Source organism: Python bivittatus, unplaced genomic scaffold (genome assembly GCF_059951505.1).
Source record: "Python bivittatus isolate LINGU-HERP-01145 unplaced genomic scaffold, Pbiv_v1 ctg000280_np1212, whole genome shotgun sequence".
In the NCBI taxonomy this organism is placed as follows: domain Eukaryota; kingdom Metazoa; phylum Chordata; class Lepidosauria; order Squamata; family Pythonidae; genus Python; species Python bivittatus.
Genome location: NW_028277066.1, coordinates 2117584 through 2145569, shown reverse-complemented (window position 1 = coordinate 2145569; position 27986 = coordinate 2117584). Strand labels below are relative to the sequence as shown.

Sequence of the window (27986 nt, the reverse complement as noted above, 5' to 3'; positions counted from 1 at the left end):
CTTTGCAGCCAGGGGCTCAGCGAACCCGAAAGCGCCTTCCAAGTCGGAAGGACTCATTCTGTACGTTCGTTCCTCTATGGAAGCTCTTTTTCACTCCCCGGGCTGTGATTGACAGGCAGGCTAGCCACCCCAGGGCGCGCGGGGAGGGGAAGGCGGGACCTAGCGCCCGCCCCGCAAACCGCTGCATCCAGTCATCGGCAGGCTCCCCCTTCCGAGCCCCGCCCCCGGTCCTTCCGCTTGAACGCGCGTGGCTTCGCCTTGCCGGAAGGAGCGTTTCAGCGGGGCGGTAGCGATGGCCCCGGCCTTCTTCTCCGGGCGAAGGAGGAAGCGGCAGCGTCGGTGCAAAAGCCGGGAGCCCGACGGGGAGCAGGTACCGGGGCGGGGAAGACGGGCTGGACTAGCGCTCCCATCATCCTCAGCCGTGGCATGGGGACTGTAGTCCGGCACCTGATGTCTGAGGCCTCTGGAAAGGGGCGGGTTGGGGGGGTAGAAGTGGGGCGGGGGCTGAGCTGTGGCTTTCCAGAGCAGTGTTTCTCAACCTGGGCCGCTTTCAGCTGGGCGGACTTCAACTCCCAGAATTCCCCAGCCAGCCTTCCTCCATGGCTGGCTGGGGAATTCTGGGAGTTGAAGTCCGCCCAGCTGAAAGCGGCCCAGGTTGAGAAACACTGCTCCAGAGGGTGCAAAGCTGCCCCTCTGAGCACGAGTGAGAAGGAAGCATGCTGGGAGTTGTAGTTGAAGAACATCCGGGAAGACCCTCCTGCCGCTGCTTGCATCTGGGGAGCAAAGAGGTGGCATCTTTGCTCCGGGAGGAAGCCCCAAATCTGGTTTGCCCTGCTTTAACCCACCCGGGTGCCGTGGGGGGAAAACCCCAAAGGGTACCATCCCCTTCCCGTGGTCGGATTTTTAAAGATTCAGCTGACAAAGCCGCAGAGCAGGAGGAAGAGCCTCCGAGCCAGGCAGAAACCAGGATCCGAGCGTTCCCGCCAGTAGCGTTTTCCCCCAGGCATCCGGATCTGAAATTTTCCGTCTTTCCCCGGTTGCGTTCAAAGGACTACGAGATGCCAGAGCTGGCTTTACCCAAGTCTGACTGTGCTTCTGAGATGGAGCCCAACACCCAGGAACTGGTCCGTGCCCAGAACAAGAAAAAGAAGAAATCGGGAGGCTTCCAGTCGATGGGTGAGTTGAGAGATTCTGGGACTTGGTGAGGTAAGGGGGCCTATCGCTAAAGGGACTCCAGTGGGCTGGCTGAGATGTTCACCTGAGAACTTAATTTATTAGTGATGAACCAGAGAAGCAGGTTTCTTTTTCCTTTCCGAGCTTCTCCAAGGAGTAACCGGATTCCTCCAGTTGGCATCCTTCTGCATCTTGGTCTTCTCCTTGTCCCAGGATGCCCTGGGAGGCATCAAGGCAGCTGCCAGGCCAACTGACTGCCACCGTGTGATTCCCCGTAGTCCCCTGGATAAACCCTGTGCCCAGGGCATTCTGGGTAAAACAAGATGGTAGACTCCTGCCAGACTGGATCCCAAATCTCTCGGGGTGAGAGGCGATAGGGCAGTGATGCTGCTGAGAAAGAGAAGAATTGCTCTCCAAAGAACTGTAATATTCTTTTGGAATTTAGGGGAAGGACAGCCTAATCCATGTGCATTATTCTTCTTAATTTCTTTCATCTTTGCAACTACCTGTGTGCTGGGAAGGCCGAGAAGACCCTTTGATCTTGAAAGGAAAAAGGGACAGTATAACTGTTTTCTTGCTTCGTAGGTCTCAGCTATCCAGTGTTCAAAGGAATTATGAAAAAAGGATACAAAATACCTACTCCCATTCAGAGGAAGGTGAGAACACAGGAAGCACCCTATTGGATTTTTTAAAATCCTTTAGTAGTACAGGTAGTCCTTGCTTAACAACCACAATAGGGACGGAAAATTTATTGGTAAGTGGGACAGTCATTAAGTGAAACATCACATGACTGCACGCAATTTTACAACATTTTTTTTGTGGCATTCCCCATTGATTATGCTTGCCAGAAGCCGGCTGGGAAGGTCACAAATGACCCCGGGACACTGTGATGGTCATAAGTGCAAGGATCAGTTAATTAATTATAGTGCCGTCATAACTTTGAATAATCACTAAACTAATGGTCATTAAGTGAGGACTACCTGTAATGTGTTTTTCCCCCCTTGAATGTAAACTTTCAGATTGCATCCATTTGGTCAAACCGATGAAATTGGCCGTAAATTATCTATTATTTAATTCACTCAGTAACAGATTTATTTAATAAAAAAAAAATCTTGGGCGTACCAGGCTGAAAAAAATAGGGGGTAAAAGTCAACTTCCTTTAAAATGGGGTGGAGGTAGAGAATCCATGCACTTTCAGTAGTTGCTGAGTGACATGTTGCAGCCCCTCTTCCATTTCGTTACGTGGTTTTGCACGGTCTGAATTGCTACAGGTTCTCTGTTTGTTCTGTTATCTGTAAAATTGAAAGCTGTGATTTAAAGGTGGCAATTGCTGTTGGATTTTCCTCTTCTTCACGTGAAGTTGGCTTGTTCCGCAGACCATTCCTATGATCCTGGACGGCAAGGATGTGGTGGCCATGGCGAGGACCGGAAGCGGAAAGACGGCTTGTTTTCTGATTCCCATGCTAGAGAAACTGAAAGCCCACAGCGCCAAGACAGGAGCACGAGCCCTCATCCTATCCCCAACCCGAGAGCTTGCTTTGCAGACTCTTAAATTCACCAAGGAGGTACTACGAAAGATCAGAGGGAGAAGTGGGAATTGAGGAATTAAAGAATTACGCAGTGATCTGTCACAAATGAGTCTTAGGAACATTTGGTGACCGTGCTGAAACCTTCCGAGGTGGTGCTGGAGAGGTGCATCTGAAGTGCAGTTGGCCAGTGGAAATGTACTACCACAAGATTTTCTCACAGGCGTAACGATGCAGACAGGGATTTGGTGGCACAGAGCTTAATTGTTTCAAGAATTAAAGAATTAAATTGCTTAAATCATTTAAACCAGTGTTTTTCAAACTTGGCCCCTTTAAGATGTGTGGACTTCAACTCCTGGAATTAGCCAGCCAGCATGCTTTAAGAAGTCTGCATGTCTTAAAATGGCTGAGGTGGAGAAACTCTGATTTAAACAATTACAGCTTACTAAACAAAGAACGTGCATTTTGTTACTTCTGTTCTGCGTTGACTTGAAAAGGCGTCTAACCTAAAATCTAACACCAGTAATGATCAGCTTGGCAATTATTTTGTCCTTCCTTTATTTCTGTTGTATTTTTTAACTGTAACATTGTATTTTCTGGTTTGTAAGCCACTTCGAATCACAATGGTTGAAGCGACATGTAAATAAATAACGGTGGCATCCCATGTTCCTAGACCACATTGTTCCTGAACTGCTTGCAATTTTGAAAATGTAACAAGGCAGTTAAATATGTCAAGTAGTAAAGCAGGTGGGGAAGGAAGATAATAGCGCTCTTCTTTTCCCAAATACTTTCCAGCTGATAATTGCATAAGAATTTAACTCAGAATTGATGTCCAATATTGCTCTCCCTCCCCCTCCGTTTTTTCTTTTCTATAACTTTTTCTTTGTGAGCGGTTAGGTTTTAGATTGTAAATCTGCAGGCAGATATTCTCACCTTTTGAAGCCCTGTATTGTGTGGAGTTTCTTGGCAGGCTGAACATGCTGCCCAAAGAAGGTTTTCCGATAAAAAGCAACATAGCTGCATGCCAGAATAATTTTTCAGCATTTCTAAGGACTAGAAGACCAGACTGTCAGCCCCGCTAGGTAGACCAGACAAATCAACTTCACAGCAAGGCTAAAACTACTTTGATTGAGATGGGCTACAATAACTGAACTTACTATAAGTTTGACTGTACCAATAGAAGTGAATATGTGTCGCTTAGGGTTGAACTGTGGAGTCCTTGGGGTTCTCTGAGCTTGGTTGTTTTCTTGCAAACGTTTGCAAGAAAACAACCAAGCTCAGAGAACCCCAAGGACTCCAAAGTTTGACTCTGCTGTGTCTCCTCCTCTTCCTCTTCCTTATAGTTCAGTGAGTTAGGGAGGTCTCTGCGTGAGCTACTTCTGAATGTTCTCTGGCTCCTGTTGGCTTAAAATTGCTTTAGACCCCTTTGCCTGGGTAATGGTTCTTGCCTATTTCCATCAAATTCGCCTTCCTTATTCTCTACACAGACCTAGAAACTGGAAGGACAGTTGCCTCTGAGTGCTGCTAAAATAGACCAACAGGTCTGAGTTTGCCCCATTTCCTAAGCTCAAGAACAGAGCCTAACCCGAAGGATTAGGGTTTAACCTGGCAGGAATTGCCTTGAAGGAATTGGATGAAGTCTCTAGACAAGGCTCCTTGGTCTTCCCAAAGCTCCTCCCGGGGCAGATGGCTCAATGCCTGTGCAGAGAGAGAGAAACTAGCATGCTCCATTTTTGCAGGCTGAGAGAGTGGAGTGAAATTTGGAATCAAATATGAGCTAAGCCGGCTTTTAATTCTCCTTCCTCTCCTCCTGCAGCTGGGTCGGTTTACTGGCTTAAAAACTGCCCTGATTCTTGGAGGAGACAGGTAAGTGGTGTGTCTGGGTGCATGCACAAATATATTATCTGTGCTTAAGATGTCTTATCTGCACCCTCATAATTTTTATTGCTTAAAATGACATTTCTAAGTCTTGTTCTTAATTGTTCTTACTTTTATGGCTTAAAAATGTAATACATTTCTAACAGATCTACTTCTCTGTACCCATAAGTTGGATTACAATTTTCATCATCTCTGACCATTGGCAAGATTGGGTGGGGAAGATGCAGATTTGAGTCTAGCATTGCCAGAAATGGCTAATTTGGGAATGGCACAACTAGCCCCCCACCCCAAGGATTTTGTCTCTGGTTTCCCCTATTAAAGTACAATTCCCAGTGCCTCAAGACAGCCTGGTGAAAGGTGAGGAATGCTGGGAGTTGTAGTTCTACAACTTTCCTCCTCCTCCCCATTGATGGTCTTGGGGGAGCATCAGTATGTCGGAGGCAAGGACACCAAAAATAAGCATGGCAGACTTGAATCCAGACCTGCACAAGCAGGACGAATGTTGTAAAGTGTAAGACACCCTGCCAGATCCTTCCAATTTCCGGATGTAGTTGGGACTCATGACTACAGGTAGTCCTCGACTTATGACGGCATTTGGGACCGGAATTTCCATCGCTGAGTGATGCAGTCGTCAAGCGCAGCCGCATCGCTTAGCGATGGCAATCCCTGAAGTCCTGGTGGTTGTCATTAACTGAATCCCATGGTCGTTAGGCAAGGCAGCTTGTAATGTTGACATCCTAAATTGCAATTAATACTGATTGAATGTTTGCTTTTCTCTTTTTATTTTCAATCCTTTAAGCTTTCTAAATAATAGGATGTTAATCATTTTTCATCATAGAAACACTTCTGCACTGAAATCTGCATTGGAATAATACCAATGTATCAAGATTAAAAATGTGACAATAAAAGGTGGGGAAAAAAAGAAATAAATCTGGGGCTCCCTGCTTTTTTCTCTGGATCTAATTCATTGGGTCCCTGGGAGAGTTTCCAAGGGCCGTGTAAGCCCAGCTGCCTGCTGAAAACTACAGGCAAGAAATAAATTATTTTCTTCTCTTCTTAAGTAGCCTCTGAATTTTTTCGTTTTGTTTTCCTAATAGGATGGAAGATCAGTTTGCAGCCCTGCATGAAAACCCCGATATGTAAGTCTGCGGGCCTGAATGTAGGCGGTGGTCACTGAGGACATGGGTGGCTTTCCAAATGGAGATCTCTAAATAAAAGACCCAGTAATTCCAATGTGGGTGTGCTGGATGGGGGCATCCGTGCAGCCCCCGTTGGCCTCAACCGGGTGAGAGAAATAGCTGCTGCTTCAATCCGTGCCCTGTGCTTTCTGCGCAGAATCATTGCAACTCCCGGTCGGCTGATGCACGTGGCAGTAGAGATGAAGCTGAAGTTGCAGAGCGTGGAGTACGTGGTTTTTGACGAAGCAGACAGGTGGGTGCGTCTCCCTAATGGTTCCTCCCCACCCTCCGGAGGGGAATGCGGCAGGACCCTTGGGTTCCTCCATCTTGGGGGTGAGGGGGAGAAAGACACTGACCCTTGTCAATAACTTTAAAAAGCAAACTTTAGAGCTTGCTTGTCTATACTGTCTCCTTGGGAGACAGATCTGCCAAAGTCATTCAAACTCCATATCAAGACCGGCCAGATTTTGCTGCTGTTCTTCTTCTTAGCATTTGTCTGTTTGTTGTTTCAGTGGCCTAGTTGACACAGTAAAGCCATGCATGATGGGATGAGGGGGCTCCTTCTTTAGCCGGCTTGTCACAGAGCCCAGTGCTGATGATGGGCTGAGAAAACATCACCAGTTGGCCTCCATGCCTAAGGGAGGACTAGAAGCTGGGTCTCCCTGCTCCTATTCCAGCACCTTTGTCACTATACCACTTTAGCTCTTGGGCAGAGAGAGAGGGACTGTCCCCCAAAGTCATCCAGGGAACTTCCATGCCTAAAAGAAGTTTAGTTGGGAAGGAGAAAAGTTGACTCTCGTCATGGGGTAGAGCCACCATTGCCCTGGGAAGTGAAATAGCTGGATCTTTGGCAATGGTGGGAAAATCTGAGGCTCTCTGATCTCCTGCTGAATCTGTTTGTTCCTCTCACCCTGCCAGGCTGTTTGAGATGGGCTTTGCAGAGCAGCTGAAGGAGATCGTCTCGAGGTTGCCTGATGGTCGCCAGACGGTGCTGTTCTCTGCCACCTTGCCCAAACTTCTTGTGGAGTTCGCTCAAGCTGGTGAGAGAATTGTCTGGGCAGTGTATATTTGTATCTTCTCAAGGGGCGGTTGGAGAACTGGATGTTAAGCTAGCACTGAAGATGTTACCTAGCCAGGTAACGAAACGTCTGCAAGAAAACCACCAAGCTCAGAGAACCCCAAGGACTCCACAGTTCAACACTGAGTTCCAGATCTTCTCTTCTATTGAAACTGGATGTTATTCAGGCAGTGTGTTGTGTTCTTTCTGATGTGACTCTCTTCCTTGGTTTGATGCTAGCTGAGATCATCTCGTCTTTTTCCTCCTTGGCTAACAGTATTCTGTGCCTTTAACGTCTCAATTATATTGTAATCTGTTGCGGAGCCTTCTCATAATGGTGACTGACAGAGTCTTCCTCTCCCTTTCTTCTCAGGCCTCACAGAGCCGGTATTAATCCGACTGGATGTGGAGTCCAAGCTGAGCGAGCAACTCAAGGTGGGAATGGTCACCAGCTCCTCATAACGTGGAACAGGGCAGAGTTGATTCAGTGGAAGAGTTGGGTTTCTGGGATCTTGGGTGGCCTGTTATTTTTCTCATTATTGATTGATTAGTTACATTTGCCCTATTTTTCTCGACTCTTTGCAAGAGAGGTAGACACGTATATAGTTCCAAGTTAAAATCGGAGTATTTAAAGTCAAGCCGGACAGCTGTTTGGAAAAGGCCTTGTGCATTTTACCGCATGGCAAATTTTACCACAAAGCTGGCATAGAGAACAGTCTGCTCCAGCTTACCAAGGAGGAGGTACTGAAGGATCATGTGCTGAATTCTTCGCTACTCCAATCCAACCAGAATAATAGCTGAACTAGATTAAATGCCCCAATCTTGGGGGTGGAGGGAAGAAGCTGTTATGAAACTCTGGACTTCTTAATTTTGATTGTAATAGCTTTAAGCGGACATCTATCCTCTGCCCCTTCATATGAAGATAGAAGACCTGTTGGTTGCATGGCTGTATGAGTTTTGTTCTTTCCAGCCCTGCAGAACATTGGAAAGATATTGTCAAGGGGCTGGAAACTCTGTCTCTCTATCCATCAGTAGGATAACTCTCTAAAAACGGAGGCGATGGCAAAGGATTTATGGTTCAAAAAACATTGGCAGCACCCCAGGTCTTTGTTGCTGAGATAAGTCCTCCAGGCAGGAAGAGAACTAAATTAGAGCAATTGGTGTTAAATAACCTCCTGTCCCCTAGCTCTCGTTTTATCACGTGCGTGCTGATGACAAGCCGTCCCTTCTCTTGTATCTGCTGAGGACAGTGGTAAAGCCACAAGACCAGACCATTGTGTTTGTGGCCACCAAACATCACACAGAATATCTGAAAGAGGTATGTGCATGGTTCCCAGCTGCCTGGGGAAAGGAGAGGGTTTGCATTATGCCTGATGGTATCTTTTTCACTACAGATCTCCTTAAGACTATTTTTTGCTGCATCCTTTGATGTTCCATCACTGTATTTTATTAAGGAAGGGTTGGAGAACCTAATCTGGTCTGTGTCTGGAGGTAGTTGTCTTCTCCTCCTGTCAGGTTGCATGATATTAATGTTAAGGAAGCCAGCTGCTCGAAAGACTTGACCCTGACTCAACCCTCTTGCAACTGGCACAGCTTTTCTTCCAACTTTCTCCAAGAAGGAGGCACTTCTGTCCACGCTGATGGAGAATCTCTCTGCTTTATGAAGAGAGACAAAACAGTGGTCCTTTCAGAAGCTCTGCCCAGATGAGCCCTGAAGGAGGACAAATCCCATAGAAAAGAGGGAAGAATCTAGCTGGGGACATTTGGGGGCCGTATTTGTTCAGAGTGCATTTGCTTGCACAAAATTTGGGGAGGGGGGCATTTTTCCACACGAGATTGACTTTTCTCTTGGGGTCCAGATGAGAACTAAAACTGTCTGCACTAAGGAAATAAAAAGGGAGGGGAAAGGGGAAAAAAACATTCTTGGCTCAAGCGTTTAGTGTGAACCATCCTTCAGATTTCCACGTCTCACTGACTTTTTCCTGGCATAATGGATTGGTATTTTTGCAGCTGCTGATGATGCAGGGGGTGAACTGCACACATGTCTATAGCTCTCTGGATCAGACTGCTCGCAAAATCAACATCGGCAAGTTCACTCACGGCAAATGCTCTGTGCTGATTGTCACCGATCTGGCCGCCCGGGGGATTGATATCCCCCTTCTAGATAATGTGATTAACTACAGCTTCCCAGCCAAGCCCAAGCTTTTTCTGCACCGCGTCGGTGAGTTCCTGAAGTCTGGAGCCTTGCACAGTTTTATTTATGATCGTACTTACTGCTATAGCCAAGAACCCTCATGTATTTGAAGCTGGGTGAATGTAATAGCATGTGGGAATGGCCTTGGAAGACAGGGGGAAGAGCCTCAGACTAGGCAACAGTCAGATAAGAGGCAGCTGAGCCCGGAAAAGGAATGAGGGCGTGGCAAACATCTCAGAAGGAACTCTTCCTAGTTTCTTGGGCTGTAAAGGCAACAGGGGAAGAGATGTACTTTTAGACTTGCAAGATCCTGTTAATGTAACCTTACAATAAAGATACAGCTAGTACTTCTGGATGCGCTTCTTGTCTGGACTACCTTGGGCTGTAAAGGAAATGGGAGAATTGTACTTTCAGATCTGCAAGTTTGATGTCGACCTCGCAGGGTAAACCAGATAGGAATCACAACCAGATGAGCTAATTCTACTTTATTGTAAAGCTACATTGAGAGAATCATTGCAAGTACAAATCTGCCCCCGTCTCCTTTACAGCCCGAGAAATTAGGGAGGACCCCTTCTGAGCCTCTTGCCCTGCCCACTATCCAGCTGCGGGCTATGCTGTCTCTTGTCTGACCATTCCCTTGGCAGCGTTTCTTCACCCCATCTCCCATAGTCTTTCCCACATACCGTTACACTGGCCACGGGACTCAGAAGTGGCAATCCAAAAAACACATGGAAGACAAGATCTTTGGAGTCCTTGGGTTCTCTGAGCTTGGTTGTTTTCTTGCAAACATTTCATTACCCAGCTGGGTAACATCTTCAGTGCAAGACCTTTTGACTTTCCAGAACGGGCAATGAACAGCCCATTGATTATGACACCTTTGCAAAGCTGGTGGGGATATATGGTTGCAAAAGCCCCATTCAGTGCTTGAATCATGTGGGCATTTCGTCTTCTCTCTGCAGGCAGAGTGGCCCGTGCGGGGAGGAGTGGAACAGCCTACTCCCTTGTGGCTCCAGATGAGACCCCTTACGTTTTTGACCTGCATTTATTTCTGGGACGGCCTCTGGTCCTCGCCAGTCCTCATCAGAAGCCCACAGGTAAGTAGGTCATCTCAAGTCTGGAGTCCCAGTGACTGCACTACACTTAAAACAGGGAAACCTTGATTTTCTGGCTCCCTTTCCATTTGCATAAAGACATTGTTATGCAGATGATACAAATTACATTACATCTGTCAGTGCATGTCATTGGCATAAAGGGTGCCAGCAATATTATTTGTTTGCATCACTGTGAAGGCATACCCTTTGATTTACTGAATTTCTGGAAATAACAGCCCCCTCCCCCAATTAGTCTGTTCAAACAAGGTTTCACTGTAGTTCTTTTAATTATACACTTAAAGAGGACCTGTCCTAGAAACTAGGAATAGATAACCAAATGTTTGCTATATAGAAAAAATGATCTGGCTTTAGTTCTGTCAGATACTGCAGAAAAAATGCCCTTACGGCTATATATCGATGGGGTTGGAGGAGTAGTAAGGTGGATGGACTACAACAGATTTTCACTGCATCTAGAGCAGTATTTCTCAATCTTGGCAACCCAAAGATGTATGGACTTCAACTCCCAGAATTCCCCAGCCAGCATGGCTGGCTGGGGAATTCTGGGAGTTGAAGTCCACACATCTTTGAGTTGCCAAGGTTAAGAAACACTGATCTAGAGAGTACAAGTCAAAAAGGCTGCACTACACAGAGAAGTGAGTCCACATGTATTTTTGCTGAACGTGGAAGTATTTGTAACACCCAATTTCATTTGAGTAACATTGGGGGATGCTGGTTTGGCCCCAGAGCTCATGAGTAAATAGCTCTAGACAACAACTCCCTGGCTGGGACCTTCAAAGCAGAATAAATGAATTATTTACAAAAGAATCCCCAAACAGACTTGATTAAAAACTCAGAAATTCCTTTGGAAGAATCATCGATCTGGGGACACTGAACTTGATACCAAAGGGTGGTGTAGAAAGTAGGGAAGGTGACCTTGGCAGAGATATGCAGGAACTGTTATCTAGGCAGAAGGGGCTGAAACATTTAAGTCCAGAACAATGAGATAACATTTGGAAGTGGCTCAGGAAGACACCACCCTAATTCACTGCAGCATAAGAAGGAGGAGGAGATACAGCACAATTAGACCTGCAAGATTCTGCTATTACAGCCAGTCTCAATAAAAGTAGTTTCAGCCTTCCTGTGGAGTTGATTTCCTGGTCTGGTCCACCTGACGGGTGTTCCTCATTTAGAGGGCCACCACCAAACACATGGTTTTCAATAGAACCCCTCCCTGCCTTTTGGACCATATGCGTGCTTTTCCTGACCCCCTCACTGTTCTCCTTTTCAGACTCAGATGGTGTTTTTGGCCGTGTTCCCCAGGTCATCATAGATGACGAGGAAAGCTTGCTACAGACTGACCATGAGCGTTCCCTTGAGTTGCAGAACCTCCGTCGCATCTCTGATAATGCCCAAAAGCAGTACCAGAAATCCCGGCCAAGTCCCTCCCCAGAATCCATCAAGAGGGTCAAAGAAATGGAATTCAGCCTTCTAGGGATTCATCCCTTGTTCAGTGAGCATTTCTGGATGCGGTGAATCACTCCAAGGGCTGGGTGGGAGTGGGACAAAATCGAATTAAGTAGGGAGTTCTTTTTAACATTATCTAACTTTTGGATTTTAGGGATTGGTTTCACCTATTTAATCTTGGGGTGAAAATATATTTTTTTATAAATATTCATGGATCAGATTAATTTTATAATCTGATTGTGGGGAGAATTGAGAATTCTCTGTTACTGGGAGACACGCAGTCTGCTTAACTCAGTCATGTAAAGACTTGGTGGACGTTGGTTGGGTTTAACTTTGGTTCGCTTTGGGGTGGGATTTTTGAGTTGTGTGAATCTAATCTCTTTGGTTAGAGAAGTTTATGGTTCATGCATATCTAGGAAATGGATTCCTCCAGTCAGGGTTAAGCGTGTTGTGGGAGCGCAGTCTTAGGCATCCTACGCCACAACAGTTGACCCGTTCTTTCATTTTCGGTCTTCTGAAGGTTTGCGTTTTGAGGAGGATGAGATGGCACGGCTGAAATTCGTGGACAGCATCAAAACATACCGTTCTAAGGCAGTAAGTGTAGCCATGACTTTGAGGATCAGATTTCACTTCTGCCTTCACAATCCTTTGGAAGTCATATGACACCTTGTAGAGTGGTCCATGCGTCCCCCATAATTTTTGCAACTTGGCCCTGGACTGGTTTATGATTACAGCGGAACCTGGTTTTCATGAACAAATTGCAGGAACAGTGTGTGTTATTCCCAGTTACCTGCTAAATACATCACCACCACAATTTGTGTCATTTCCATGATGCAGATGAAGTTTTGAAAACTCTGGCTTGGCATGATGTGGAAATGCAGTTATTGAATACTCCATGCCCTGTTTGAGAGAGGTTTGATTAGCCAGGTTTTAGCCCTGGTTCCTCTATGTAGGCATGGTCTGTTTCATCCAGGAACAGCTCAGACTTTCTGTAAGCGTTCCTCTTGTGAAGCTCCTCTTTGGTTGGATAGCCCTGATGAGAACCAGCCCTCTAATCATCTATGGATGGCTATCCTTGGGAGCCACCATTTTAGTCACCCACAATGCACCTGATGTAGCCTTGCTGAGGGCCTTATGGGAAATCAAGAGGGCAGCTAACTGGGATGCTGAGAAAATGACGGTTTCAAGGGAATCCAACGAGCGGGGCCATGTTAGAGTAAAGGAGAATCACTATCCTCTTACCTAGTGTGATGTTCAGAGAAGCGTTTTTCATCTCTGCTCTTCTTCATTAGACAATCTTTGAAATTAATGCCACCAACAAAACCCTGGCCAGTGACGTCATGCGGGCCAAACGGGTCCGCGACCGGCAGTTCATCGACCGACACCAGCGGAAGCAGGAGGAAAGGTTGTCCTTGGCTGCTGTGAGAGCTCAAGAACTGGCTGCCGCAGAAGAACCATTGGAAGACGGGGAAGACCATATTCAGGTAGAACAACAGAAGACAACTTTTCGTGTGTCCGAGAGCAGTGCTCTTTTTAGTCACGAAGAGGCTGCTGGAAGGCTTACCTTCTCCATAAGATCAGGATTCCTCTAACTTGTTTTCCTGAACTTCTGCACCAGGATGTCTTCTCCAGCGTGGTGGGGAAGAAACGAAAGCATCTTCCATCAGAAAATAGGGCAAGGAAGAAAAGGAAACTCTCCGTGCAGAAGGAGAAGGAGTTTTACATCCCCTACCGACCCAAGGACTTTGCTTCGGAGCGTGGGTATGTACAGAATCTAGGCTAGGGGTGGTGGGCACGTTGAACCCCTTACCTAAGCAGAGATAGCCTTGGCTTTGCAGGTAGATAATGTGGAACCATGGTAGTCACTGGGCTGCTGACATTCTTCGGCTACTTGCTCTCCAGTTCTTCAAAAATATTTAATATCTAACCGCTAACGTCTTGATTTTCAAGAATCCCTCTATGGCCCACATCAGCAATATGTCTTAAATAAAAATGAGGGGCTGGGTTGGAAATACACCCCCCTGCCCTGGCAGTTGTGGCAATAGAGAACATCTTGGAGAACATGTTAGCAAGGGGGAAGCTCACGTACTTGTCTCCTGATAAACGGGTGTTTAGTGTCCATTGTGGCAGCTGTTCTATGACAAGCAGGCCTCTATCTTGAAGGCAGCCACCTTGTGAATGCAACCCCTCCCCCATGCTCTCCAATCCCCTCCCTCTGCTTTGTGCAGAAGGAATTCCAGGGCTCAACCCCTCCCACTTCCTGAACGAAAAAGGGATCACACATCAGACAATGGGGAGAACCCTAGAGAGCCACTTCTGCAGGATATCCAGAACTGCGAGAGGGCCACTGATGGGACGTGTCTTCTCTCGATTTTGCAGGCTCTGTGTTGGTGGGGAAGGCACCGCCTTTGAACAGCAGGCATCCGCGGCGGTCCTCGACTTAATGGGGGATGAGAACCAGAATCTGAACAAGAGCAAAAAACTCATGAAATGGTGAGTCACCCAATTGCTGAGCAAATTTTCAATGGCTTCCCCCCTTCCCTCTCCCCAAAGACATGGGCAGGAAGGTAGTTCTGGTTTCAAAACATTCCTGATGAATCGAATCAAGGGCCTCTTGGTTCCCACCCCCCAAAATTAAGCAGTTATTTTTTTTAAAAAAGGAAGTAATTTGTGTTTTTAAAGCCATTTATTATTGTGTAGGATTTCCCACCTGCAGCAGGTGTTAGCATCTGTTCAATCTCACAGAAGCAAAAAGGGATGGGAGACCACTAAGAGAACCCAGACTATAGCCTAGACTGGGAAGAAAATGATGGGGAACAACTGTTGCATTGTCAAGGAAGTTGTAGCGACTTGTCCATCTCACACTGGGATCGGTTTGACTTGATTGTCTGTTTTAAACACTCACGGTTGATTGAGTACTTCAAAAAGATTCCTGAAAATGTAGCTGCAGCTATGAAGCCTTTGCAACAGTAAATTCGCTGTTGGGGTACTGTAAAACTTCCTGGACAATATTAATGAGAAATAAGGTCTGCTTTGCATTGAGTTAGTTCTATTACACCTTTATTTTTATATTCCTCCAAGAAGGAGAGAACTGCTAATGAAGGGCACTTCAGTTAGTGCGAACTAGTGACTGGGTGGGGCATAGCTTTGGTGTTCCAGTAGTTATGATTTTAATTTTTATTAGCCTCATTCGGCTGTTGTTTGGGAGGAGAGATAACCTACGTGTCCTAATTAATAAATCCAGCTAGAGCATCATTTTCCTGAAACTACCAGCTCTGTGTCATTTGAAATATTGGAAGTGCAGTCCTTCCCCGTCAGCCTTTCAAGGTAGTCCAGACAAGAATCACACCCAGAAGCATGAACTCTATCTTTATTGTAAGGTTACATTAAGAGAATCTTGCAAGTCTGAAAGTACATCTTTCCCCCCTCGCCTTGACAGTCCAAGAAACTAGGGAGGGTCCCTTCTGAGACACTTCCCATGCCCGCATTCCTTCTCTGGGCTCAGCTGCCGCTTATCTGACCGTTGCCTAGTCTGCGGCTCTTCATCCTGTCTCCCAAGCTCATCCCCGCAGATCATCACATTCCCCAACTAGGTGCCCCTATGTTGTCTGGGTGATTCTGAGAGCTGAAGTTCAGCCCAGTGGCTGAGCCTCTTGAGGAATAACCTCTGTCCTACCTTACTGGATTTTTTGTCCTGCAGGGATCGGAAACGGAAACGATTTGTTGGGCAAACAGGTCAAGAGGATAAGAAGAAGATCCGGACCGAAAGTGGCGCCTACATCAGCAGTTCCTACAAAACCAACCTGTATCCTTAGATTTCATCCTGGGGAAAGTCTTCTATCTATGTCTAAGACTCAACGGTGATTTGGTGCATATAATACAAAAAAAGAAAAAAGTTTAGATTAGAGCTGAGAACAAATATCTCTTCCTAGTCATTTTTAGAATGGGGACAAAGAAGGAAGGACTGAAGTAGGTTGACCTAGAGAAGAAAGACTCTGAAGTGTTTTAATGACTGCAGATTGTCTTCTAAATTCTAAAAGGCAGTGTTGGATCATTGGGGTTGCATTGCGGGAAATAAGTTTTGGCTGAACGTTGGGCAAAATTGATGGGTGGCTGGAGCTGTTGCAGGCACTTTGGATGATCTTGTTTTGGTTTTTCACCTCAAGCAAAGTAGGTTGTCCAGGTGGCCTCTAGGATCCACCCACCTCTAATCGTTCTAAGGCAGGGGTGAGCCAGGTCTGATCTTCACACATGATTGGATGCAAGTCCCAACACCTCCATTGCAATCGTCAATAGGGATTCACCCATCCTTTAAACAGAAGCTTAGAACATCCAATGAGTGTTGAGGGTCAAAAGAGAGTCCACCACCATCCTTTTCCCAACATGTATTTTAACTGGGGGAGGGTAGGTGGGGGTGGGAAGCAAAATAATGGGATGGTGAACCCAAGGGCTGAGTTTGGGGTGCTCAAGAAGACTTGGGTTGGTTGGATTTCTTATTCAGCTGCAGCTATGAGAAATGGAAGAAGAGAAATAAGATTGATGAACAGGATTCGGACACAGAGCTCGGTGGCGATCACAGGAGCAGGAAGAGGCAGAAGGGCAGAGGTGAGCTTTTGCAGACCTTAATGCAGTGTTTCTCAACCTTGACGACTTGAAGCATGGCTGGCTGGGGAATTCTGGGAGTTGAAGTCCACACACCTTCAAGTCATCAAGGTTGAGAAACACTGGCTTAATGTCTTCAGCTTTTTATTGTAATGGTTCCTATCTATGAAAATAAATGTTTAGGTGAAGTTGGGTCGTTTGAATCCCTGCGTAGGAGCGTAAAGTCTTCTGAAGGGGAGGAACAGTCAAGAAACTCTCAGAACAACGGAGTCTTTTGCAGCTACCGTGCAGCTGTGGGTGGTTTTTTTTTATTTTCAAACCTGAAAACATTTTTTAATGTTCTTAAAAAACTGCCCAAGAGCCAGTTTGGTGTAGTGGTGAAGGCACCAGGCTAGAAACCAGGAGATGGTGAGTTCAGGCCCCCCTTAGGCTCAAAGCCAGCTGGGGGACTATGGGCCAGTTGCTCTCTCCCAGCCCCAGGAAGCAGGCAATGGCAAGCCACTTCTGAAATCTTGCCAAGAAAACTGCAGGGACTTGTCCAGGCAGTCGCCAGGAGTCAGTGCTGACTTAAAGGCACGAAAAGAAAAGAAATTACTGTGTCACCATGAGAGCTAGACCCTTGTTTCTGGCTGCGTGATGAGGAAGAGATCCACAGGCTGTTGAAGTCCTGAGCAGAGATTATACGTTCCTCTTCGTGAAAGCAGACACTTTTAATAATTATGTCTCTTTGGGGCAGGGGACTGTCTGACACTGCCTTTAAGCCTTTCCACCTTTGCCTGCAGATTTGGGAGAAACTCCAGTGCCACAATTTCTTCTCTTTCTAAGTGGGAAATGCAGAATAATGTTTGTAATGCCTGGAATAGATAAAATAAATAAAATAAACCCGAGAGCGCCACAGCTAGGAGGCATCGAAAATTTCACTGTATACAGGTAGTCCTCAGCTTACGACCACAATTGGGACCAGAATTTCCATCATGAAGCAATACGGTCATAAAGCACAACCGCATCGCTTAGCAACGGCAGTCCCAGTTGCCATTGTTAACCAAATCCCATGGTCATTAGGCGAGGGAACTTCCCACTGGCTTCCCACAGCCAAAGTCAGTGGGGAAGCCAGCAGGAAGTTGCAAGTCCGAGGCCAGCAGGCAGGTAAGTGGCTGCTGCCAGGTGGGGTAGGGCGCAAGGATGTGAGGCAGGTGTGGTGAGGGTCAGGGAGGGTGTGCGAGGGAGGCGAGGCTTGCTGGGGGGTGTGCAAGGGAGGCGCAGCAAGGCTTGGGTAGGGTGCATGTGTGTGCAAGGGAGGGTGTGCAAGGGTGCCAGGGAGGTGAGGTTCAGGGAGGGTGCGTGGGGATGTGCGAGGGAGGCACAGCAAGGCTCGGGTAGGGTGCATGAGCATGCCAAGGAGGTGTGGTGAGGCTCAGGGAGGGTGCACGAGTGGCCAGTGTGAGCGTAGAGGGGTTGGGAGGGGGTGGACAGGTGGGGGAGATGACTTGTGACCTTCCTTGCTGGCTTCTCCATTGACTTTCTGGGGAAGCCGGCACGGAAGCTTGCAAATGGTGATAACATGATCGCAGGGCGCTGCAACCAGTCATAAGTGCGAGCTGGTTGCCAAGTGCCCAGATTGCAATCACATGACCATGGGGATGCTGGGACAGCTGTAACTCTGAGGACTGGTTGTGACCGCCATTTGCTCAGCGCCACTGTAACTTCGAATGGTCACTAAATGAATGGTCATAAGTCAAAGACTACCTGTAATGTAGTTCCACCATTATGCATCCTGCCCATCCCTGCCCTGTCCCACAATGCAACCTGCCTAAAAATCAAGGTGTTGCACAACTCCATCACAACCCTTTTGTTCCCTTCCAAAGGATCCCACCCTGCATCGTTCTCCCAGCAAGGCAGGGTCCACTCTGAACTGAAAACCAAGGAGCAGATCTTCAAGCAAAGGAAAAAGATGTCCAAGCAGCGTTTCCTGCAGAGCGGAGGGATGAAGCGCTTGAAATCTCGTAACCGGCAACGTGTGCAAGAGCTGTGCCAAATGGCTTTCGGACGCCGGACTGCCAAGAAGGGCAAGCTGCGGAAACGGATGTAGAGGTCCTGGGTCCCGGATGCCTGCTTGCGGCGGCCGACTTCCGCTTATTTACTGTGTAAACTCTGGGTCTAAAAGAAAAAGATTAAACTATTTTCAACTTCCAGCTGCTGCGTTTGAAATGGCTCTTATCATGCTCCGTCCGTTCCTTTCCTCCTGTTTTTTTAATTGGTTTGGAGTAGAGAGTTATCTTGAATTATGCGCTTGGACAAAGGCAGATTCGGCTTTGGAGCGCCTGCCTTTCACTCTTGGCCACATCATGTAGTACAGAATCAGTTCCCATTCAGCTAAAGCAAGATAGGGGTTCCCTGCAAACGGATGAGTTCAGAGCAAGCCTGTTGACCTCAAGATTTGCCTGACCTCCTGTCACTTTGCAAATCAACTGCGGTCTTGACCACCTAGATCAACGGCCCACCACTTTCCTTGGTTAGGAAGCAACTTTTATTTTTAAAATCAAAGCGTCTCGTGTTAACCTACAGCACAACGGCTGAATTTAAACCTCACGCAGATAAGAATGTTGATTTTTCCACACCCTCTACCCCGAAGCACAGCTGCCCCCTTTAACATGGAATTAATTTACATAAGTAAAGACATAACAGGGGCTCTTGTCCCAAAAGCTGCAGTCGTGGCGGTCTGCAGCAAATTGGGACGACATCAGAAGGATAATCTGCGCGCAGTGACATCAGGATGCAACTCCCACCCGTACGTTCTTGGGTCCTGATGTCACAGGATTTGCATTATGAGGCATTTTTTGACATTTTCCCCCTCCCTCAGAGACCTATATGCAATATGAGTTCCTAATCTGAAAGTCCTCCAGATGAATAGATTTCAACTTCTAGAAGTCTCCCAACCTATGTGGTCCTTGGCAAAGGATTTCATGAGTTGATCTGAAGGGCGCCCATATTAGGGAATATTATTCTCTGAGGCTAATTAAGAATTATTGCAGGTTTGCTAGCCCTAAGATGGAGGGGGATTGAGGAGGGAACTATGGGTACTGTCCAAGGTGCTGAAAACCATCTGGTTTCTAAGATTCTGTCGTTCTGACCCAAACATTTCCAAGTATGTTGTTGCAATTCCTGAGATCTGGATAATTTTTGAAGATCACTGAAATTCTTCAATAGGGGACTTGTGGTTTACATCTAATGCTGCAGATTCTGCGAGTAGAACCCCAAATGGAGGATAACTGGGGAAAGGAAAAATGCAGATAAATACAAGTGTGTCAGCCTTGTGAGGTAGTCCAGACAAGAAGCACATCCAGAAGTACTAGCTCTAACTTTATTGTAAGGTTACATTAAGAGAATCTTGCGAGTATGAAAGTACATTTCTGCCCCCTCACCTTTACAGTCCAAGAAATTAGGGACTTCTGAGACATTAGCCATGTCCCCATTCCTTCTGCAGGCTCAGCTGCCATTTATCCAACCGTTGCTCTGGCTGTGGCTCTTTCCCCTGTCTCCCAAGGTCATTGCCACAAAGTGTAATTCTGCTAAAATCAGGAGGTTCACAGTGTGAGTTACAGATGTGGCAATACTCACCCTAGATAGTGGATGTGACTGGCTGGCTGTTGTACTGGACTGAGATGGCACCACTTTTTCTGGCTGTGAAGCTTGTAGGGGCTCTGCTTTGCGGAAATCAGCAAGTATTGCTGTTAAATCTTCAATGCAAAGCTGGACCTGGTGGGATGGGGAAACAAAGATGGTGGCTGTTGATAAAATTGGGAGGAGGAAGTGCTACATACACTGCTTTGAGTACTTCAATAGAAGGCAAGATATAAATCAAATAAATGGATCCTAGAACAAATTGATCCAGACTTCTCAAAGGCCATTCAAGACTCAAATGGCCAGGCACAAATTACTCTATTTCGGACACATCATACAAAGAAGTCCATCGTTCCGGAAAAAGTAGAGGAAAGGAAAGAAGAGGATGACTAGCAGCAATGTGGATGGACTCAATTATAGTCACAATGGGTGGAATCTTGGAGGACCTGAAGGTCCAGGCCGGGGACAAATAATCCTAGGAGAAGGTCTATCTATGTGGTCATTAAGAGCCAATGCTGACTTGACGGCACATGAAAAAAGCCACATGTGGATGGTTTCATATCAAGATCTACTTTATGGCTACTCCAGATGTTCTAGGCTACAGACAAGTGTACGACCTGGATATCTATCAAGGCACTGAGACCAGCAAAAGGTCAAAAAAATTTCACAGCTTGGAGCCATGGCTGCCAGATAAACATCTTACATTACTTCCGTTTGCAAGATCCATTGTCAGCTTATTAATAATTTAAAACCTCTCACGCTGTAACTTTGCCATTGCTAAAAGCGTTTATGTAACACCGTTAACACTGACCGCATCTAGCTGGGCTTCCGTGTCATCCTGTGGTACATGAGCTGGTAGCTTCCTGTGCTTGGCCACCATCTGGAAGAGGTTCAGAGCTGCCAGCTTGATCTGTCCCAGCTCCAGGGTCTTGTCAGCAGCAGTGTTCTGGATGCAGATCCAGTTCGACTCCTGGAGGGGGAAAAGCAGGAGAAAATCCTGGCTTTTGTTTCATATATCATGCTAAAACATGGCCCAGTTTGGTTTCAGTTTAGCATGATGTATGATTTTGGGGTTGGCCAATGAGGCTGTTGTTCAGTCGTTAAGTCGTGTCCAACTCTTCATGACCCCATGAACCACATCGCGCCAGGCCTTCCTGTCCTTCACTGCCTCCCTGAGTTTGCTCAGTTTCATGCTCATTGCTTCAGTGATGCTATCTAACCATCTCATCCTCTGCCGTCCTCTTCTCCTTTTGCCTTCCATCTTTCCCAGCATCAGGGTCTTCTCCAAAGAGATCTCTCTTCGCATTAGGTGGCCAAAGTATCTGAGCTTGAGCTTCATTATCGGTCCTTCCAATGAGCAATCAGGGTTGATTTCCTTTAAGATTGACTGGTTTGACCTCCTAGCAGTCCAGGGGACTCTTAAGAGTCTTCTCCAGCACCACAGTCCAAAGGCATCAATTCTTCAGCCCTCAGCCTTCTTTATGGCCCAGCTCTCACAGCCATACATTACTACTGGGGCCAATGAGGCTACTACAACTTAATGTTCTGTATGAATTGACCATCAGGGTAGGGCAAAAGTATGCAACTGTTGAGCCCAACCACAAAGCTTTTGTGCATTTAGAAGCAGGAACCCTGCAACATTGCCAAGTGGATGTCAGGCCCAGCCCAAGAACAACGGTGAAACAGTCCAGTTGAGTTCAGTTCCTTTATTTGCTTACACCTGATAGACAGAATCTTGCCAGACCTCTTTCACTTCCCACGCTCGTGTTGCAGACTGTGTTGTCTTTTATCTCCTTTCCCCTCCTGGTGGCCTTGATCTCCCACATCACTCTCCTCCTCATAGATACTTTCCATCATATCAGCACAGTTCACCATACACACATAAGGCCCTTCTCCCCCTCATGGTATATTTGACACAAGTTGTATAGATAATCATGCAGCTTTTTGAAACAGAAAACCTGAAGCACCTGTGCGGAGGATTTCTGTTTGGCTTTAAAAAAAACAACAATGCATATCTCTACACAACCACAAAGCAAAGGCTTTTGTTTAAGAGCTTCAACCAACTTCATCAATAGATGTGATGGAATATATCTACGAAGGGTGTGTGCGATGTGGTAGATTGCAGGAGAGAGCAAGGTTATCAGGAAAGGGGGGGCGCATTCCAAGAAGGGCAGAGACAAGAGACAACACAGTCCGGAGCAGGAGTGCGGGAAGTGTAAGAAGTTCAGGATAGCCACTCCCTAGAATCTCCCAGGGTAGATCCACTAGGTTAGAGTAGTACAGGTTTAGTCCGGCAAGATTTTGTCTATATGGTGTAAGCAATAAAAGAACTGGACTCTGTTGGACTGTTTCCCTGTGGTTCTTGGGCTGGGCCTGACTACAGTCCTCCACCATTCGCACTATCCCACCCTACCCTCTACCCATGCCCTGATCTTACCAGTTCAAACACCTTGGCCTGGACTTGCTCCAGCTGGCCTTGTAGCTCAGCCACCAGATTGTTTTGCTGCAGAAGCTGGTTATTGCTTTCCTCCATGTACTGCTGCAAGCACGCGCGCTCCTCCTCCACAGCTTCACGAGCAGCCTGTTCCCTCTGGGCCAAGCTGGTCTGGGTGGCCACCAGGGTCTGGAACCGACCAATCAGCTCTGGGATTTCCTGAAACTGCGGCGGGAGGAGAAGGGGGAAAAAGGGAGGACCCAAAAGACAAGAACGTGTGCAGTTCATCACCGCTTAAGGAATGGTTATTCTTTTCTAAGTATTGTTACCAGCCATAAAAAATGACTTCAGTCTGAAACTCCTGAATTCAATTTTGGGACTGACAGAGAATAAAGGCAGGATGAGAGATGCTCCCATTTATTCAGATATTCCACAAAGGTTTTCCAAGATCTTAGAGAAGAAAAAAAAGAGTTATGTATGATCTAAAAAGTGCATGTACCAGGTTTGAAAAGTGCATGTACAGTGGAGTTTTCCGTTCTGAACAGCAAGGAAAAGAATTAAGGCGGTGTTTCTCAACCTTAGAAACTTTAAGTTGTCTGGACTTCAACTCCCAGAATTCCCTAGCCAGCATGCTTTAAGATGTGCGGACTTCCGCTCCCAGAATTTCCCAGCCAGCATGCTTTAAGATGTGTGGACTTCAACTCCCAGAATTCCCCAGCCAGCATGCTGGCTGGGGAATTCTGGGAGTTGAAGTCCACACATCTTAAAGTTGCCAAGGTTGAGGAACGCTGAATTAAGGTGTGGCACACTTGTAGCCAAATATTGTGTGAACAACAATAACAACAAAATTTGGGAAATAGAGAGTTCCATAGTCAGTGTAAGAACAGGGTCCTGAGTTGGCTTCCTTTCTTCTCCTCCCCCATCATTTTTTTCCCTTTCATGTTGTTTTTCTTTAGGATATAAATTAGCAGGAGAAGGGGCATCTTGATCATTACGGATCCTACATCAGCAACTTTTCAACTGAAGAATGGAGTGCCAATACCAGTGCACAAGTTCCCATTGAAGAAATCCATCAAATAATGTGTTTGAGCGATTATACTGTTCCTAACTTAACTTTTGGCTTTTTTAAAAGAAGATCCCAAGTTTGAAGCATTCTCATAAGCAGGTAAGTCCTGGGGGGGTACAGCCTTTGGACTATAATGAAGAATCCAAAGTCCATCTACCAGGTGCAGCTAGAAGGTGAAAACTATGTTCTCGTTTTTCTATCATCCAGATGAAAAACAAAGAGAGAGAAAGAGATGGGAACAGATGTTTTGCAGATGATCTGATCTGATTTGAAGGCCACCTGACTCTAGCACAACACTGGGTGCTTTACATTTTAAAAGAATAAAACACACTAAGAAAAGAGAGAGCCAGTTTGGTGTGGTGGTTAAAGGCACCAGGCTAGAAACCCAGAGGCCGTGAGTTCTAGTCCTGCCTTGGGCACGAAGCCAGCTGGGTGGCCTTGGGGCAGTCTCTCTCTCTCAGCCCTGGGAAGAAGACAAGGGCAAACCCCATCCAAAAGCTTGCCAAGAAAACTGGAGGGACTGTCCAGGCAATCACCAGGAGTCAACACTGACTCGAAGGCACCAAAATAAATACATAAATAAACAAGGAAAATAAGTATGTCTGGAGGTTGATTCTGTTGACTTAGAGTGCTCCTTTGCCTGCCTGGAGATTTTTCTTCTCCCACCTTCTCCCAAGCTCCACCCCTTCCCTTCACCCCGCCCCCCTCACCTGCTCCACCTTCTCCAGGACTTTCTGCAGATACTCCGGGAAAGGCTTATGAGCTGCCAGGCGTCGTTCGAGTTTCTTCTTCACCGTCAGCAACCGGGTGATTTCCTGTCTGAGGCGTTCAGCTTCCACCTCCTTTTGAGCCATCTGCTGCTTCTCCTGATTAGCCCTGCGCATCGCTCGGCCCCGTTTGGCATCGTTCTCCTGCGAGAGAGCAAATGGTCCCGGATCATGCCAGGAAGCTGTTCCCCTTTTGGGGCCCATCCTCGCCACTTCAAATCCAATTCCAAATCCAACTTTTATTTCCTTAGACCAGAAAAGTAAAATTGAGAAACCGTACTAAAGACAACGAAGACAGTATAGCAATTGTATAAAAAAGGAAGGCTTAAAAATCGGAAAAAGGGGAAAAAATGAGTAAAGGACAGTAAAACAGTATTCAAGATTCTGTTAATGTAACCTTACAATAAAGTTAGAGCTAATACTTCTGGGGGTGCTTCTTGTCTGGACTACCTTGCAAGGCTGACATCAATCTTGCAAGTCTGAAAGTACATCTCCCCCCCCCCCCCCGTTTGCCTTTACAGTCCAAGAAACCAGGGAGGGTCCCTCTTGAGATGTTTGCCCCCCCCCCATTCCTTCTGCAGACTCAGTTGCTGCCGGTCTGGCCATTGTCTAATCTGCGGCTTTCTCCTGTCTCCCAAGGTCATTCCCACAGACCATTACAAAAAGAGAGCCCTAGGAAAGCAGTGAATGGGATGGAAATCTAAGTGACACCCAAGGTGGGATGAAAAACAAAAAAGTCGTTGAGCCAAAGTGACATCTGAGCTGGTGGCTGAGGAACCCTTTCCAGGGACACTAGCTCTGAGCTTCATTTCTGACCACAGACCTTCAAGAACTTGTCAAACTTCAAAATGGCCTGTTTGAGCTGACCCTCTTTGCGTTCCAACTCTTGTCGTCGCTGCTGAAAATTTTCCATCTTTTGCTGGAACTCCTGGAAAGGGGCAGGAAGAGGCAGAGAAGAGCAGCTGAAGAAGAGATGTGATCAAATGCTTTTGAACAAGAAAAAAAAAGATAGACTTTCTTGAAGGCTGATATTTTTTCACCTGCCATTGTAGCCCTGCCATAACTTTCCTTGATCCATCTGACCAGGGTTTTTTAAAGCTTCCAAATGTTTGGAACAGAGCAAGGCAGAATGAACTTCTGAAGTTCTCCATCCAATCTGCACCTTCTTCTTCAGAAGAAGAAGAAAAAGTACTTCATCAACCATTTCTCCTTGACTAGACTCCTCCTTAGCACTTTGAGAGTTGTTTTGCAGTGAGATGAGCGATAACAAATTTGAAATATAAATAAATAAACAAACAAACATTACTACTGAAAAACACCCACTGGAAAGTGTTCTCTCCTGAGGTTGCTGGAGAGAGGGTTGTGCAGTGAAAGGAGAACATTAACACTCCCAAAGTAGGTGCAAGAACATCACATTCCACCTTGGAGATTTCCTTCAAAATTATCCTCTCAGAAAGAAATGTCAGCAGCAAATTCGGTCATCCAACGGAATGAAAACTCATAGAGAAAAAGCAGCAAGAGAATGTTCTTGCCTGGTACTAGTTGGGAATATATTTTAGTTTCAGCAATATTTTACATGGGAGCTTGCTACTCCATGATAAAGCACTTACTTTACCATGGAGGAGCCCATAATACTACAACATTTGATCTACTGTATCTTCATGTAATAACCACACTGCTCAGAAAGCATCTAATCTTGGAAGCTGAGCAGAAGCAAGCCTGGTTGATACTGGGATGGGCAACTGCCCAACAATACTGAGTGCTGAAGGCCTTTCCTTCTTTGAGATCCAAAATAGTATAATGGTGAAGGTGCAGGACTAGGAACAGGGAGAACCAAGTTCTAGTCTTTCTTCATCCATAGAGCCCCCAAGGTGATTTTGTGCCAGTCCCTCCCAACCCAAGAGCCCAAGTGGTGGAGAAGTGAAGTGATGAAGAAGTGAACCCAGGTCGTGGTCCCTCAGCCACAGAAGGTCCTGGGTGACACTGGGCTAGTCCTTTCTTCTCAACCCAACAGCAACTATAGGGTAATGGTGAAGGTGCAGGACTAGGAACAGAGAGAACCAGGTTCTAGTCCATCTTCAGCCATAGAGCCCCCAAGGTGATTTTGCGTCAGTCCCTCCCTCTCAGGCCAAGAGCCATTGTGGTGTAGTGGGGAAGGTGCTGGACTAGGAGTGGGGAGACCCAGCTTCTAGTTCCCCTCTCAGCCATGAAAGGTCACTGGATAGCTTTGGGCCCATCATGCTCAGCAGGGTTTTTGTTGTAGTGAAAAATGGGAGGAGGGGACCTAATGTATGTGTGGAGCTCTTGAAAAAAAGGCAGGATATAAATTTAAGAGTTAAATAAGCAATGCAGAAAGATTTAACTAACAGAATGGCCTTCCATGTACCTATGCAGCTGGCTGTACTCTCACTATGTTCAGAAAAAAAGCAAAAGAAGAATGTTGCAATGTTAGTGATAGTCTTGGCACAGACTTGGCAGCTTTGCATCTGAACCAGGTTGACCGTGGTCATGTTGGTGCTTCCTAGGTCTTTAGCCCCAAGATTTAATCCCGGTTCCACTTCCCGCGCTATAGGTCCTTCAGGTACAAATCCCCAAGATCCATTCAATGCTGGCTTCCCCATCCCAGTGCTGTCCCCTTATGCAACTCCAGCCTCAGGAATTCTTAGCAAGAGCCCTGCTGGCTGAGGAATTCTGGGAAGAGAAGTCCACACCTTTTGGTGCCAGGTTAGCCAGGTTTACCTCTTTCGTGGCCAAGAAGGTTTTCTCCACTTCTGCCAGCTCTCTTTGCTTCTCTAGCAGGCAACAAGCTGAAGGCAAAAAGTCGTTCTCTTTCTCGGGGATTTTCCTGGAACAGACAAATCCAAGACTCAGCTGGTGGCTTAGCAGAGGACGACACAATTCCAGAAAACAGGCTAACACAGTCATCCACTTAAACACAGGGTGGAGGCATTGTCTAAAATGTCAAGCAGGTATGAAGGAGGACACCGAGATTTTTTTTTTTTTTTTTGCAAAGGCTCCTTCGTTAAGCCAACTTTAAGGACGTGGTGCCCGCTTGGTGGCACCTGCCTGTAACTTCTGCCGTTTTGCTCACTCCTTTTGCCAACGGTGCAATTTTGGACAAGGCGCCCCCCGCGCCCCCGGCCTTACATCAGCAGTAGCTTGTTCCTGACAGCGGCGCGCACCCGCTCCTCCAAATCCGAAGCCATAACTCCCTTTCTCCTCTCCCCGCCAGCCGCGCCGGAGCAACCCGAGGGGCGAGCGAAGAAGCGACAGCTTGCAGGACAGAGCGGTCCTGGGAGCTCCCGCCGGTTGCCACGGAAACGGCCAGCACAACGTTCTGTTGCTGGGGCGACGCGTCCGACGGGCTGGGCTGGCGCGCGCCCCCCCCCCCTTCCTCCCGCGGCAGCCGGCCTGATCCGGCGGCGAAGAAGACGCGAAGGCGGCTCGTTCCCGTAGTTGCCGACCCGCGAAAGCTTCAACCTGAGTTTGCAAAGGGCAGGGGCTGCGTGCACACAACATGCCATAAATCAGCAGATTTTCTGGATGGTGGTTTGGTTCACCCAGGTGTAGGAAGAAAGGACAGCACTGGATAACCCAAAACTCAAAGCCATTTTAGCTCAGGCCCCGTCTTCATTTCGTCTTATATTCCTACCCTGTCTCCCCATCAGTTGGACAGCCACCCACCCAGCCGTCGGCAGGGAAGGGAATGGGTGATAAAATGCAAAAGTTGCTCCAAGTCATTCCCTAGAATCCCCCCCCCCCCCCCGCGCACACAAGATCTCTGCGGCCCCAAATGTGCAACTGGATTTGCAGGGGGGAAAAAGGGGGGGGGGACTTGTTAGAAAGCCAAATTTGGCTGTCACACTTGCCTTTCTGTACTCCCCAAACATTGCACACTGACAGCTTGTCCACGGGCAGAACTGTTAGTGACACAG

At 46.9% G+C, this 27986-nt stretch overlaps 2 protein-coding genes across 2 annotated transcripts; one reads left to right on the top strand and one right to left on the bottom strand.

Moving 5' to 3' along the window:
- Positions 1 to 231: 231 nt before the first annotated feature.
- On the top strand, positions 232 to 18355 carry DDX54 (DEAD-box helicase 54). Its single transcript, XM_007442014.4, has 20 exons — positions 232 to 370; positions 1050 to 1176; positions 1759 to 1829; positions 2550 to 2738; positions 4516 to 4565; positions 5675 to 5716; positions 5913 to 6008; positions 6674 to 6795; positions 7186 to 7247; positions 7999 to 8130; positions 8823 to 9033; positions 9966 to 10100; positions 11386 to 11607; positions 12082 to 12155; positions 12854 to 13045; positions 13180 to 13322; positions 13941 to 14054; positions 15262 to 15366; positions 16069 to 16166; positions 18029 to 18355. Exons 1-20 carry the CDS (start codon positions 293 to 295, stop codon positions 18250 to 18252), a joined length of 2487 nt encoding a protein of 828 aa, XP_007442076.2. The 5' UTR covers positions 232 to 292; the 3' UTR covers positions 18253 to 18355.
- Positions 18183 to 27662, bottom strand: CFAP73 (cilia and flagella associated protein 73). The gene is made up of 8 exons (XM_025175545.2): positions 27199 to 27662; positions 26791 to 26896; positions 24875 to 24979; positions 23995 to 24195; positions 22222 to 22443; positions 20596 to 20754; positions 19782 to 19919; positions 18183 to 18320 (listed from the first exon to the last, which is right to left on the bottom strand). Exons 1-8 carry the CDS (start codon positions 27573 to 27575, stop codon positions 18297 to 18299), a joined length of 1332 nt encoding a protein of 443 aa, XP_025031313.2. The 5' UTR covers positions 27576 to 27662; the 3' UTR covers positions 18183 to 18296.
- Positions 27663 to 27986: the final 324 nt, after the last annotated feature.